The sequence below is a fragment of the Engystomops pustulosus genome, chromosome 2, assembly GCF_040894005.1.
Source record: "Engystomops pustulosus chromosome 2, aEngPut4.maternal, whole genome shotgun sequence".
Classification (NCBI taxonomy): domain Eukaryota; kingdom Metazoa; phylum Chordata; class Amphibia; order Anura; family Leptodactylidae; genus Engystomops; species Engystomops pustulosus.
In genome coordinates this window covers 37,373,868-37,389,705 of record NC_092412.1, presented here as the reverse complement: position 1 = coordinate 37,389,705, position 15,838 = coordinate 37,373,868, and the positions used below count along the sequence as shown (strand labels likewise).

Sequence of the window (15,838 nt, the reverse complement as noted above, 5' to 3'; positions counted from 1 at the left end):
CCTGGTGGTCGTGCAGCAGGTGTGTAATGTCAGGATTTGGCTGTGTGCACACTGTATATCAGAGGAGGCGCTGCGTCCACTCTGGAGGTGGTTATATATTCTGCAGAACTCCGTTTCCATTGAATTTACAAGCAGATGTAAAACATTACTAAGCTGTAAACTGGAAACAGTGCAAGTCACATTAATAAGAAGTTTTATGTGTAATCACCAGCCATGGAAAAGGTGAAAAAAAATAACCCTATAAATTCCAGCGAGTAACTAATCATTTCCTGTACAGGACATTTACAAGTAGGGTTTACCATTTATTGTGCATGAGGGGAGATGTGTAGAAATCATTGGAGGGGGGACAAGCATATAACCATAGGGTAACCTTACATCTGCTCAAACCTGACCGGAGAAATAGACTTGCACAGTATCTATAGGCAGATCCCTTCTCATGTACACATGGGGTTTTCTGGTATGTCTCTTCTGTATCCTGCCTGTGTGTCCACGTCATCATGACCTGCCTAGGAATCTGCATAAAGAATAACTTATTATTACTATTCATACAATATGTAACAACCATGCACACAGATGAGAAGGATTGTCCACAATCAACTTACATTGATCCCACATAGTGTAAAAATGAATAAATAATATATATATTACATTGTTTCCGCATAGTCGGCCCCTGGACCTGGCACATAGAGGTTCACATGAACAACACACTTAAATTACAGACTTAGGCTATAATCACACTGCCGTTGCCCGCCCGTACCGTAGCGGGCAACGGCAGTGTACGGGGAGAGGAGGAGGAGGAGGTGAGCGCAGCTCACCCCCGCCCCTCTCCATAGGAATTAATGGCGCACGGCGCCGTACTACGGAGAAAGATAGGACGGCACCGTACCGCTACCGTAGGGCGCCGTGCGCCCATTGACGTCTATACGTCAGTGTGAATGTAGCCTAATACAGGTTGTAGACTGAGGATATAGTAGGTGTGAGCTGTAGGTGGGGGTGATGGGAGGCACTGTGCTAGACCAGAGGGAAGTAGAACTTTTATAATATTGGCCCCAGGTGGGGTAACAGTAATAATGAACCTGAGGAACTTTGATGAGACATTGGTGTACTGGATTCCTTTATATTAAAGAGTAACCAAACCTTTGAGGCAACTGATGCTTAAAGGGCATCTACAACCAGGATGAAGTACTGTATGCAAATGAGTCTGAGGGACTCAAGGCCCCATTGTTTTTAGTGGGGCCAGGAGTCCCTCTGACTCATTTACATATAGTCTTTCATCCTGATGGTAGATGCCCTTTAAGAAATGAATAGAACAGGTGATGATAGCAAACATTGTGATATACTTCATTAAGGAAAGCAGCTTCTAGGTGCCTTTTTACCTGCTTCTTTCTCCTGTAGTGAGTAGTATATGGTGGCTCAGAGGTTAGCACTACAGCCTTGCAGCGCTGGGATACTGTGTTCAATCCAGGTCAACATCTGCAAAGAGTCTGTATATTCTCTCCGTGTTTGCTTAGGTTTCCTCCGGGTCCTCCCACACTCCAAAAACATACTGGCAGGTTGATTAGATTGTGAGCCCCATTGGGGACAGGGACTGATTTGGCAAAGCTGTGTACAGCTCTGGGGAATGTGTGTGCGCTATATAAATAAAGGAATTATTATAATCCACCTCATTCTGATGAAGAAGCTAATGATAAAGCAAGGGAAATATTCCCTTGGTATGGAAAAGTTCATCAGCTCTCTCAAGAGATTAAACTATTAAAGTGACTGTCTGTAAAAGAGTTAAAGGGATCCTGTCATCAGCAACTGGCCTGATAATCCACTACCAGTATATTGTTTCTTTCATCCAGAAAATTAACATTGAAGTGAGATGTTAATTGGTTGTATATAAGTCAAGGAGGAGGAGTGTTTAACACTTAAAGGTGCACACAGGTGCACGGCTCGTTAGTATCACAGACAGCAATCAGAACTGTGGGTAATAACGAGACGTGCACCTGTGTGACCAAGGTCAGATTTCTGTCCACTGGAAATAAACAATGAACTTTCTATAGAAGGACAGCAAGCAGAGATCTAGAAAACCTTAAGGAATAGATACAGAAAGTATATTGGAGATTTGTATAACATTTCATTATTCAAACAATATCCATTACTTTTTCACATGGAACACCCCTTTAAGTCAAGGTGAGAAACTCTGAACGTCTCCTCCTCTATCATTGACATGATGCACTGGACTTCAGGAGAACTGGTTAGTGATGTCTTTGGACGCAGGACCGTTAATTACAGTGAAGGAGGATTTCTGAGGTGAGGAGAGCTTGACTTCAGTATTAAACTCTCCGCCTCCTTGACTTTATAAAACCAATTTACATCTCACTTCACAGTTAATTTTCGGGATGATGCCAAAACACTGAGTCATAAAAGAAACATGATATGGGAGGTGGTCAGCTGCTTGACAACATACTGGTAGGGTTTTTTTTAAGTCAATTCCTGATGACAGGTTCTCTTTAAGTCATTAGATGCTTCATCAGGTTCCTTGATCTCTCAGCTGTCAGTGGATACAGGACAGAAAGATGATTTACTCAAACTCTTTATACTGTGTAGGGAGAAAGAAAGCGAAAAAGGATAGAGTGACATATTCTGTGATAAAATTTATAGCAAAGTTTACAATTATCATCTGAACTATTAATTTATGAAATTTTGGCAAAACTTGTAGATACTAATTTCTGCTGTATTCGCTTGCTGGACATCGCAATGGATATTCCAATTCATCCCATAGATTTTTGTTGGATATATGCCAGGGCTCCATGTAAGTCATTTGTGCTCATCCACTTATAACCATCACTGCCCTAATTATTAAGCTTATTCCCATCAGCAATGCACATGACTGGGAGAAACCTTGTCAAGTCTATGTATCTGATAGACCAGTAGAGACCCCATCAATATCACAGTAATGGTCTTACTATACAGAAAAGTGAAGAACCAGCAGGAGATAAAGGCAGTAACCCCGGGTTACGTACAAGATTCTGTAGGTTTGTTCTTAAGTTGAATTTGTATGTAAGTCGGAACTGTATATCCTCTAATTGTAACCCCAGCCAGATTTTTTTTTGGTCTCTGTGACAATTGGATGTTATAAATGTTGGATTGTCATAAGAACCAGGAATACCGTATTTTTCGTCCTATTAGGTGCACCAAAAATCCTTTAATTTTCTCAGAAATCAAAGGTGCGCCTTATAGGCCAGTGCGCCTTGTATATGAACTTATGCAGAAATGTACTACAGACAAGATGCACTGTACATTTACCAGTGTTTAATTGCTCCATCCCCAGAAATTTCCTGCACCTTCCCACACAGTATACAGGGTCCCTAGCTCCTGAAGTGCCCTGGCACCACAACTAACATTGTGCCCATCCTGCCCTCCCCTAGCAGGGAGAGCCCGGAGCTGCCATAGTGCCCACCACGAGGCAATCATCATCATCAGTAAACAATCCCCCATACCTGACAGCCCTGTAACAGGGGAAAGAGAAGGAGCCACAGGGAACCCCACAGAAATAACACCCTGGCTGAGGAGGGAAGGAGAAGGGGCAGAGGGAGACCGCTTAACCCCTGCTGCATCACCCTGCATTAACCCCCAGCAGCCCATACCTCTGAGATCGGAGCTCTCTGACACGCTGAAGACAAGTTTCCCGGGAAGTGTAGCTGGCTTGAACTGTGCACAGGTCTGCCACCTGCTGGTCATTTTTAGGTACTGCATTTGATCCTGCGCCTTATACTCCAGTGCACCTTATATATGAACCTAGATGTCTTAGCAGGCATTTATTAGAGGTGCGCCTTATAGTCCGGTGCGCTTAATTGGCCGAAAAATACGGTAACAATAAAGCTTAATTACAGACACCTGTGATAACTGTTACAGCCTAGGGCTAAAGTATAGTAAATTACCAACATCCAGAGGTTTGTTTATAAGTAGGGGTCGTCTGTAAGTCGGGTGTTCTTAAGTAGGGGACCGCCTGTATATTGGATTCTGCAGCATGTAGGCAATATATGTCAAACATTTAATTAGTAGTTTCCACTGAAGCAAAGTTTTCAGACCATGTAACATAGTATGAGAGCCTCCAGCTGACAGACACGTCTATAAATCATTACATCATACATGAGCTTATGGAAATCTGAGCATACCCATGAGAACTGGTAGGGAACAGACCGCTTACAAGAGAAGGGACTACGGAAAGTGTGTGTATGTCGTACATTGTGTAGATATACTGCCCCTTCCAACACTAAAAATGACTCCAGCAGTGGTCCTAGGTTCCATAAATATATTTTATGTAAAGCATATAAAAACCTGCTCTGTAAATACATTGTATAGTCACACGACACATAAATAACACAATGAAAAAAAAAAACATAACGGTATTATTCAGGGAGAAGGTCGTCGCCCAATTCTTCATCTGCAAACTCTTCCTCCTCCACTCTCTTCTTGGCTGCAGTTTTCGGTCGTTCCATTTGAGGACCGAGAGGATCTATGTAGGAGACATCTGACGGACAAAAGATGAAAAGATCATTGTCAGGGGGTGTAGAGGGAGCACCCGCCATTACTATAAATGGCACATGGCAGGTGGTATAGATGTTGTAATGGGGCAAAGGAGCTTCAATGTACAATTCTGATGAGAAAAGCGCCACTTTCACGGGTCCCAAGTGTCTCACAGCTGCAATGTCTTACCGATTTCTTGGTTGGAGCTGGTCTCATAAGGATCATTAGCTGTTGGGAGCGCCTTTAGTTTAGCGCTGAGACGTTCCCCTTTAGCGCTGGTGCCACTGCTTTGCCCACTGTCTGAACAGAACAGAACAGAGAACAAGAATTAACTATGGATCAGCCAAAACACAGCATGATGGATATAGATCTATCTGCTTGTATGGGGGAGGTTTCCTACACAGGAATCACCACTAATCCACTAATGTTGCAGGTAGATGTTACTGCAGAACTGGTCGCATTTACTATATTTTTCGGACTGTAAGAAGAACCCCAGACACCAATTAAATATTCCATGTTTGTCAAACACAAGCACAGCAGACACAGCCCCGCTGCATCCACACACACACAGCTCTACTATGACCATTCACTCTCACACCTCTTGCTACATACATTTACTCACATGAACACACATAGCACTGTTACATCCACACATACAGCTCTTCTTCATACCGATCCCAGATCTCTTCTCTGGCCCTATCCCCTGGCAGGGTTGAAAGGGAACCTGTCAGCAGAAATTGACCTAATAAATCCCTACTAAGCAGCTGAACAACTTGCAGATTTTGTTTCTTCACAACCCAGTGTGGTGGCATCATCCAGAAAATCAGCTTTGAAGCAAGATGTAAATTGGTTGCTTAAAGTCAAGGAGGCGGAGATTTTAACACTGAAGTCAAGCTCTCTCTTGTCAGAAAGCCCCCAGCATCCAGAGACATCACTAACCAGCTCTTATTAAGCCAAATGCATGATGTCAATCACAGGAAGGAGGCGTTCAGAGGACTCCACCTTGACTTCAGTTTTAAACTCTTCTCCTCCTCTGACTTATATCCCACTTCAAAGTTGATTTTCTAGAGAATGCCATCACACTAAACCATGAAAGAAACAAAAACTAGAAGGTGTTACGTAGTTTGACAATATACTGGTAGTGGTTTATTATGTCAATTGATGATGACAGGTTCTGTTTAAAGGAAACCTACCAGTTAGAATATTAGGGGTAAACTGTAAGTACCGAGCACCAGCTCAAGGTGAGCTGGTGCCGGTACTTACTTTCGTTAGTGTTATAAACCGCAATATCGCGGTTTTAACACTTTTTAAACTTTAGAGCAGAAGAGGCTTCGGCGCTGCGCGCGACCGTGCGCGCGCAACATCTCCGCTATCTCCTATGTAGGCGCGCACAGCCTCTTCTGCTCTAAAGTTTAAAAAGTGTTAAAACCGCGATACCGCGGTTTATAACACTAACGAAAGTAAGTACCGGCCCCAGCTCACCCTGAGCTGGTGCTCGGTACTTACAGCTTACCCCTACCATTCTAACTGGTAGGTTTCCTTTAAGGAATTCAGAGATTCAGGAAGCATGTAATCCGTCACAAGCTTCTGACATCACTCTGTTTTCTCAGAGATCATGTAAAGCAGTTTGTCAAAACATCAACCAACCTCCAGGACAGCGGTCGGAAGGCTCTGGCAGTGTTGGATCCTACTGACTTTGGACCATAAGACAGAGGCACATTTTAGCAATATTTGTTTCTTGCTAAAAAGTGTGTTTTGTAGTCCGAAAAATACAATATGAGCACAGCATGTATGGAGAGTGAGGATGAAGAACCCACAGAAACCACAAGTGTATGACTTCACTAAACACTAAATAATATAAAGCTCCTCCAGAAATTGTTCATGTATGATAAAAAGGATTTAAAATGATTGTTAAGTCTTAGAATAATATCAACAATTTTAATGTTATCTATATGGAACAGAGTTTACACTTATTCCCAAGTTAGTGCGTAAGAGAGAAGAGCTGACCTCAGATTCACACGTTCACTGAAGCTTTGGCTGCTTTTGGCACAAGGTAAATATGCAGGAACACGGCCCTGGACTCGGGGAAGTTAATTGCTCTCATGTGCTGCTTTCTGGGCAATTTTATAAAGAGCATTCTCTGTCTTGTATGGATTTTGTTGGAAGCGATATGATTTCTATGGAAATGTTTTTGTACTCTGCTGCCAATGTTTTTGTACCCCACTTCCCCACCACAATCTTGGTAATTTTAAGTAAAGATGGTTGATATCTGTGCCGAGAGGCTGGATACAATATTTTACATTTGGAATTTATAGCCCCATCATATCGGATAAAAAGTAATTTGCTTCGAGTACGCGGTGACAAGTTCTGCAATTGTTAGGGATACATCCTTGTTATTGGACAGCAACCAAACAGTCTCTAAATGAAGATTTTTAAGTTAGACAGTTTAAGTTGGAGCGAGATCATCCTAAAAATTGACATGTTTATTGTAGTGGCTGATAATGGAGGAATCTGGAGCATCTTCCATGTCTATTCCATCATTTGCTTACCGTACTTTGTATCAGAATTCCCTTGCATCATTCTAGGGCACACTGTGGGAGCCACACCCTCTCTCATAAACCACGCCATTTTGACGGAAAAAAGGCCGAACAGTTGAGAATTCTAGGCCCCATTTCCTAATATTCCCTTCCACTCTTCTTCTACTTCCCTGCCTCACCAGTCATTTCTTTGTAAGTGAGTGAAGAGCTTATGTGACTTTATGAATCGGTGCTTACTCTACAAACTATAGAGAAATCTTCCTTTTGTTACTAAATTGCATCTATTATAGGCTAAATATAATTTTCCTAATAGGTTTTCATTAACAAATGAGCCATTTGGCTGCTTCTTTTACTGATCTCACTGCAAAGAGGACAAACCAGTCTGCAGTGAGTGTGAGAAGCATCTACAAAAGAGAAATTTAAAAAAAATTATTAATGAAAGCTACATGCACACAAAAATATTTGAGGCTGCACCAGATCACTTCCACAATACAGGTTTATGGCGCCTGGTCAGAGCTCGATGAGCACACGCTGTATCACCGCACTGTGACCTGCTGGTGCCGAAACAGAAAGGAAATGTTCTATTCTCTGCTGGATTGCAGCCATTCTGCAGTCTATGGAGAGGGGAGGTGCACTCCCCCCTCCGCTCTTCCGCACCCAGCCGTGTGTTACACCCAGTATTCGGCCCAGTTGAGCACATGCTCGTGTGCATGTAGCCTTAGGGAAATTATCTAGCCATTAATAGAATCAATGCACTATATAAAAATTCTCCCAAAGGTAAGGACTAAGGCTAATTGCCGAACGTGTCGATTTTAGACCGATGTGTGAACAGAGCTGAATAATCAAAACAGAATAAATAGCGTTTTGGAACGTAGCGTTATGCTGGTTATCTTTTGGATACAAACATTCTCCCAAACTTAAAATATATTGATGATACACCTAAATGGTCAGACGTTACAGACTCCAGGGTTTTAACAACAATACTGTGCAAGGACACCATGCACAACAATAATAACAAATTTAAAATTCAACCCAATTATTGCAGCCCCTTTACCCCTCAACATCACACAAATAAGGACTTACCACTGCTGGCACTGCCTTCTCTGCCCTCCCTTCGACTGCGGGCACTGCCATCCCTGCCCGATCTTACACGCTGGAAAGGAAAAGAAAAGAAAGTTGATCATCAGATAAATCAGCTCAGATGCAGCAGTTGAAGGGAGGAGAGGTTTACGTTGTGGTCCTGTTCACTTAGAGTAAGACCCCCAGTATTAGGGGATAAATGCAAAGGACAACCACTTTAAATTAAGTCAGGGACTTCCTGTACTATAGAACAGAAGATAGGGGTGTCACTCCTGTAGTCTCGAAACTTGACTCATCTCAGGCAAAATATGACTCTTCTCCATTTCAAAGAAAGGACATTTCATATCCTATTTGAGGGGGCTGGTAATTTAAGTGGTAAAATTTTGAGTCCCCTTAAAACCAGCACAGTTTTGATGGTCATATTAAAGGGGTAGCTTCAGTTTTACAATAAGGTAGCACACGTAGACACTCTACTGTCAAGGTAACTGTGGCTAAAATCCTTTACGTCAATTCATCCACTGCTTTCCTGTTGAATACGATGGAGTCTGCAATGTAGACTGGGAATAGATACGCTCATGGCAATGTGGATAGAGCCTTACAATCATAGATCTGAGCCCCAAATCCAGCTGTGATAATGGACTGTATCAGGATGGATGTGCATTTTATAAACAGCTTAAAAGGGAACCTACCACCACGATTCTACCTATAAAAGGTAGAACGGGTTGTAGGTGGATGAATGGGACATGAGGATAGCCCTTTTTAGAGCTAATCCTCACGTCCCCGCTATCTTTTAAAAATCTTTATTACCCTAATATGTACATTTTCTAAAGCGGCTACTGGGGTGTGGAGAAGCCGGACATGAGGCTACACGTTGCGGCTACTCCACGCCCCAGTAGCCTCTTTTCTCCTCCTACCCCGACATCTTCGGCACGCAGCTCCTCGCGTGCACAGTAGCTCCGGCTTTGTAGCAGTGGACGCGCAGCTGCGGGATTAGCTCTAAAAAGGGCTATCCTCACATCCCATACAACCACCTATCACCCGTTCTAACTTTATGGGTAGATTCATGGTGGTAGATTCCCTTTAAAGCACTACTGTAAAATGTACTTAGAAATGGTGAAAGGATAGAGTTAACTGGAAGAGGTCCAGGAATCCAAGAAGACATCAGTGATGAAGATTTTTAGAAGTATGTTGGGAATTGCCAGCGGAAATAAGTTTTAAAAGGAAAGTTGGCTTCAGTCAGTGGCCTCCGATCCCTTTTTCTAAAAGATGCTATTAATGGGGTTAAGTTCACTCCTGAGGTGAGTGTTTAGCTGCTCCAGTCTGTTAAAAGAGCTAAAAGGGTTGTCCACTTGCAGCAAATATTGTTTTTGTAATGAAAAGTTGTACAATTTTCCAATATACTTTCTGTATCAATTCCTCATGGTTTCCTAGATTTCTGCTTGCTGTCATTCTATAAGAAGTTTTATTGTTGAGTTCTAGTCCCTCGTCACAGTCCCTAGTCATGTGATGTTACACAGTTGCATGGCATGTTATATCACAGAGAGGGAAATATCACATGACCAGGGAAATAATGAGCCGTGCACCTGTGTGATATCACATGACCAGGGATATATAACGAGCACTGCACCTGTGTGACATCACATGACTAGGGATATAAGGAGCAGTGCACCTGTGTGACATCACATGACCAGGGATATATAACTAACACTGCACCTGTGTGACATCACATGACTAGGGATATAAGGAGCGGTGCACCTGTGTGACATCACTTGACCAGGGATATAACGAGCACTGCACCTGTGTAACATCACATGACCAGGGATATAACGAGCCGTTTTCAAACACGCTGGTATGTTCACCATGTGTTTGGCTGGTTTAACCCCTTAACGCTCTGCGCCGTAGCTCTACGGCGCAGAGGTATAAGGGATGTATGAAGAGGGCTCCCGGGCTTGTGAGCGCCGCCATCTCTATTGCGATCGCCGCGCCCCCGAACGTCATCGGGGGGGGGTGGCGATCGGGGTTGCCATGGTAGCCTCGGGTCTTCTTTTGACTCGAGGCTACATGGCTTCTGCAGATTCGTTACAATGAGCCTGTGGCTCATTGTAATGAATGTGCTGCAAAAATGCCATATATTGCAATACAGAAGTATTGCAGTATATGGTAGGAACGATCTGACCATCTAGGGTTAATGTACCCTAGATGGTCTAAAAAATTGTGAAAAAAAAAAAGAAAATTTTTTTTTAAAAAAAAGAAAAATTTTTTATAAAATATTAAAAATTCAAATCACCCCCCTTTCCCTAGAACTGATATAAAACATAATAAACAGTAAAGATCACAGACACATTAGGTATCGCCATGTCCCAAAATGCCCGATCAATCAAAATATAAAAACGGTTACGGCCGGCGGTGACCTCCGAGGCGGGAAATGGCGCCCAAATGTCCGAAATGCGACTTTTACACCTTTTTACATAACATAAAAAATAAAATAAAAAATGATCAAAATGTCGCACAGACCTCAAAATGGTAGCAATGAAAACGTTGCCTCATTTCGCAAAAAATGACCCCTCACACATCTCCGTGCACCAAAGTATGAAAAAGTTATTAGCCTCAGAAGATGGCAAAAAATCTTTTTTCTTTTTTGTACACATTCGTTTAATTTTTGAAAATGTATTAAAACACAATAAAACCTATATAAATTTGGTATCACCGCGATCGCACCGAACCAAAGAATAAAGCTGAGGTGCTAATTTGAGTGCACAGTCAAAGTCGAAAAAACTGAGCCCACAAGAACGTAACGCACGTGCGTTTTTTAAAAAAAAAAATTTCCACATTTGGAATTTTTTTTCAGCTTCGCAGTACACGGCATGTTAAAATAAATAACATTACGGGAAAGTAAAATTTGTTATGCACAAAATAAGCCCTCACACAGGTCTGTAAACGTAAAAATGAAAAAGTTATGGATTTTTGAAGTTGGAGAGCGAGAAATGAGCCGAAAAACCCTGCGTCCTTAAGGGGTTAAAATTCATTTTACAGCTGCTTACACTTCCAGAAATTAAGAAAAGCTGATTCAAACAAGCCAAACGCATGATTAACATACAAAAACACATGTGTTTTCAATGCGTTTAAAAATGGTCCAAGGAGCACAGTGTGGCCACACCCTTAGGCCAGCGCCACACAGGGCGCTTTGTCTGCGCTTGCAAACGCAAACGCAGACAAAGTCGCGCCCATCGGGGCGGGCCTCGGCCCGAACGCATCGGCGTTTCTATGGAAACGCCTGCGATCGGGAACGAGCCGCCGGTGTGTCGCGTTAAATTAACGCAAAACACCGGCGGCTCGTTCCCGATCGCAGGCGTTTCCATAGAAACGCCGATGCGATCGGGCCGAGGCCCGCCTCGGTGTGCGCGACTTTGTCTGCGTTTGCGTTTGCAAGCGCAGACAAAGCGCCCTGTGTGGCGCCGGCCTTAGGGTGAAGACACACATGGCGTTTTTGAGCCGTTTTTACTAAGTGCGTTTTCAGATCGTTAAAAATGCATGCGTTAAAAAACGTATCCGTTTTTAAAAACGCATCCGTTTTTAAAAACGCATCCGTTTTTTGAAAACGCGTGCGTTTTTGTCAGTTTTTCCGAAATTGAGCAATGAAAACGGACAAAAATGCACACGTTTTCAAAAAACGCACGCGTTTTAAAAAAACGGATGCGTTTTTTAACGCATGTGTTTTTAACGATCTGAAAACGCACTTAGTAAAAACGGCCCAAAAACTGCCTAAAAACGCCATGTGTGTCTTCACCATTAGGCAGTTTTTGGGCCGTTTTTACTAAGTGCGTTTTCAGATCGTTAAAAAACGCATGCGTTTTTTGAAAACGCATGCGTTTTTGACCAGTTTGAATTAAGATAATTGCTCAAACCTGTCAAAAACGCATGGGTTTTTTAACGCATGCGGTTTTTACCATCTGAAAACGCACTAAAAACGGCCCAAAAACGCCATGTGTGTCTTCACCCTTAGGGTTCATTCACATGGCCGTCTGCGGGGACGTACATGAGGCCGCAAATTTGCCCCCATTGACGGCAATAGCGGTACAGCGCCGATATGGTGCAACACATGTGAGGCACCAATCCGGGTCGCACACAGCAAAAAGATAGGGCATGCTCTATTTTTCTGTGAGTGTGCGGCCGTGCGCCACTTCCTTCTCCTCTCCAGCACATGGCGGGCATACAGTGTGTGAATGCACCCGTAGGGTGATGCCACACATGGCGTATTTGGTCTGTTAAAAAACGTATCCATTTTTTACCTTTACCATTGGTTTGGCTGCTTAGAACCGGTTTATCTCAATAGATAATCAGGTTCTAAGCAGCCAAATGCATGGTAAACGCTCAAAAACGTACGCGTTTTCAAAACGTATGCAATTTTTAACGGACTGAAAACACATGCGTTAAAACAGACTGAACACAGGACGTGTGGCCTCAGTTTTTAAGCATGCACTTTCAGTCCGTTTACAGGCTGCTTACAACCTGTTTTTCGATTAAGATAATTGGGAAAACTGACAAAAACGGTCAAAAACAGATGCGTTTTAAAAATGCATGAATGCGTTTTTAAATGGACTGAAAGCACACGCTTAAAGGACACCTGTCATCAGGTCTGTGTCACTTGTCCTGTCACTACTACCTGTTGGAGCAGCTCACAAGGATCCCATCCCAGCCTTTATCTAGTTATTTCATACATTATTCATTGTAAAATCATCTATTTTTTATCATGTAAATTAGGCTGGTCACATGGTCAGAGGCAGTGATGTCACCGCTGTTACCCCTCCCCTCTCCTCCCCCTGCTCATGTCTGTGTGTAATGTATAGTAAAGCATTGCTAGTGTGTGTGCTGCATCTGCTGACATGCTGCATCCTCCTAATATACAGGTGAGAGACACAGACATCAGCTACACATGAATCTGACATGTTCTGCTGTAACATGGCTGCTATATCTCTCCTGTACACACACACACAGTATACAGCCTCACATCATTATACAGGCTGTCAATCAAGCACTGGGGGTGTGGCTGTGCCTCCCACTCATGAATAGAGTGGACAGCTTGAATATGCTAATGCTTCATTGGACATTTCACAGGTCATTTGCATACAGCTTTAGGACCTCATTGCTTAGGTGTACAGGCATGTAGAGGGACAATGAAGGGATAGAGGCAATGCTTTCTAATGGCAGTTTATGAAAATATATTTAGTTTAGAGGGGTTATTTTGCATGACGGGTTCTCTTTAAAAACGGAGTGAAAAAAGAGGAGCAGCTTCTCACTATGATACGTTCACACCCATTATGATCCACACCTGATTTTGGCTTCAAAAACAGCATCTAAAAAACTGAACGAGTGGATGTACCTTAAAAGAGTTTGTCTCATCTCTCCTGCTATGTCTGATTTATAAAATGTCATCAGCCACTGTGATAAATCTGGTGCATCCGTCTGGTCTGTACATTTAGACCAGATAGTTAATCTTCTCCATAGTCTCTATTTTTCAGCTGGATTTGCTTTTTTTTTTTTACCCACTGGATCACTCCATTGGGATCAATGTATCCGCTTCCTTGAGCTGTTCAACAATACTTGCAGGCATGCACAGATGACATACAGCAGTCTCTCAAAATCAACTCCTTATGCTCCCAAAATAATGTTTTCTATTTTAAGCGGACTAAAACAGATTAACCCATGAACATCATCTAGATCAGTTTATTTATAAAAAAAAAAAAAAAAAAAAACTAAGATTTTCATTTTGTAGAAATACAGAAAAATTGAAAACTTGCCTTCTGTACACACCATCCTAAACTGGAGGTAGTAGGGGGGGGGGGCTTAAAATATATATTACCTGTTCCTTTAACTCTTTCATTTTTTCTGCTTTCTTTAACTTTGTTGTATATTCTTGAACTTCTTTCAAGCCAATATCTGTGCAGAGCCGCACCAGGAACCGCAAACCTGTGGATTATCAGGTCACGTGTATAAATTAGTTATTTAAATGATATTACAGAACTATTACAGAAACAATGGGAGAGATTTATCAGTGCTGCTACACCATAAACTGACAAAGTAGCGCTGAAATAAGCACAATTTCATGCTCAAAGCAATACATTTTTAATTCTTTTTGCGAACTCCAGCACCTCCACACCACGATAGGGTGTCTAGGCCGACAGCAGAGGGCTGGCGCACCAGCAGTATTGAAATTCTCCAGCTTTTTCTGCAATTTCTCATGACGTATCTGGAGAGATGGCTATTATAAATGCCCCCCGATATAAACACAATGGGGGGGATTTGGTAAGCCTTGTCCACCAGTTTTCTGGCTTGACTTGTAAAAAAATCAGTGTTTCAGCGAATTTCTAGCAATTTCTTTGCGCCCACACCCCACTTTGAGCGTGACTTCTCCTTAAATTTAGAGTAGGTTTACCTCGATTTGGTCTAAAGCAGTAAAATTTTGCGTAAATCAGGGGAAAGTGGTGGACCGACATTCAGATTTACTATGGCAGGACCCACTTAGTAAATCCGACATGCGGTATGCTTCTTGGACGACAATGAAGACGCCAGTTTTAGTAATCCCCCCCCCCAATGCATGGGAATCCTATATTAAAAAAAAAAAAATGTATAGATAGATTTTGCTAGATATTACTTACATTCAACATTATCTGGGAACTTTTGATGAATTTCCTTGTATTTATCAAGCGCTTTCTGGTAGTTGCCTGAAGAAAAAAAAATGCATGTCATAATATCACATGGTTAGGGGGATTAAAGAGAGGACAACATTGGCCATATCTGCTTCCTGTTTAACCCTTTACTCTTTAAGCAATGAACCTTGTTTTCAGGTGTTAACCAAGAATTCTAGGGGACTGGGTACCCTTAATGTTGGATGTTTTCTTTATGTTAAATTTCTTGGAAAATAAAAACAAAAATATATTTAAAAAAAGACCATTTTGGGTCCCTGAACGAGTTAAAGCAGACAATGACATGTGCAGTGAGTTATTGGCTGGTCTCCATCCAAGTCCACATCTGGAGGGGACCAAGATTTATCCTCAGACTGAATTTCCATAATGGTTGCCAGTCCTACTGAATGATGTTTGACACAATTCAACTAAAAAATAATACCATATATTGTGGTACATCTGCATGAGGCTTGGTTCAGGTGTTTTAAGTCTTAAAGGGTTTGTCTGGGATTATCAAATTTGTAGGAAATATCGGGGGTGAATAAACAAATCTTGAACTTACCATTCTCTTCCTCTCACAGCATCGCTGGTCTCCGTTTGCATACAGAAATGTTACTGCTGCACCTGGCCTAAATATAGCCCTGCTGAGCCCAGTGACAGAGATTTTCTGACTTTCTGGCCCCCCAGGGGTGTAAATATTGCACCTCTGATCTCAGGATAGCTAATCTCAAGGAAGGTGCATGGGTTATTTATAGCCAGTTCCTCAAAAATCCCCCATGACTGGCAAATCTATTTGATTGATTGGTGCTGTATAATTTATCATAGTATAAAACATGGCACCAGCGCCTTCGTGCGATACCCACCGCTTCTCCTGTGACAGCTTGCCAGCATTAATTGCCATTTCACCTGGGTGGGTCTGTAGAAGGTAAATATACATGAATGAAGTTATACATATAAAGACAGACACCCGACTTACAGACAACCCCTAGTTACAGACAGACCCCTCTGCCCACTGTGACCTCT

General features: G+C 42.3%; 1 protein-coding gene across 1 annotated transcript in view; it reads right to left on the bottom strand.

Annotated features, from left to right (window-relative positions):
- Positions 1 to 4,283: 4,283 nt before the first annotated feature.
- IFT88 (intraflagellar transport 88) overlaps positions 4,284 to 15,838 on the bottom strand; it is a 29,407-nt gene continuing 17,852 nt past the window's right edge. The window contains exons 21-26 of the mRNA XM_072134277.1: positions 15,679 to 15,731; positions 14,789 to 14,854; positions 13,993 to 14,099; positions 8,136 to 8,205; positions 4,705 to 4,815; positions 4,284 to 4,519 (exon numbers count right to left, since the gene is read on the bottom strand). Of these exons, the coding sequence (XP_071990378.1) occupies positions 4,398 to 4,519; positions 4,705 to 4,815; positions 8,136 to 8,205; positions 13,993 to 14,099; positions 14,789 to 14,854; positions 15,679 to 15,731 (529 nt within the window). The 3' untranslated portion in view covers positions 4,284 to 4,397. The remainder of the gene's footprint in view (positions 4,520 to 4,704; positions 4,816 to 8,135; positions 8,206 to 13,992; positions 14,100 to 14,788; positions 14,855 to 15,678; positions 15,732 to 15,838) is intronic.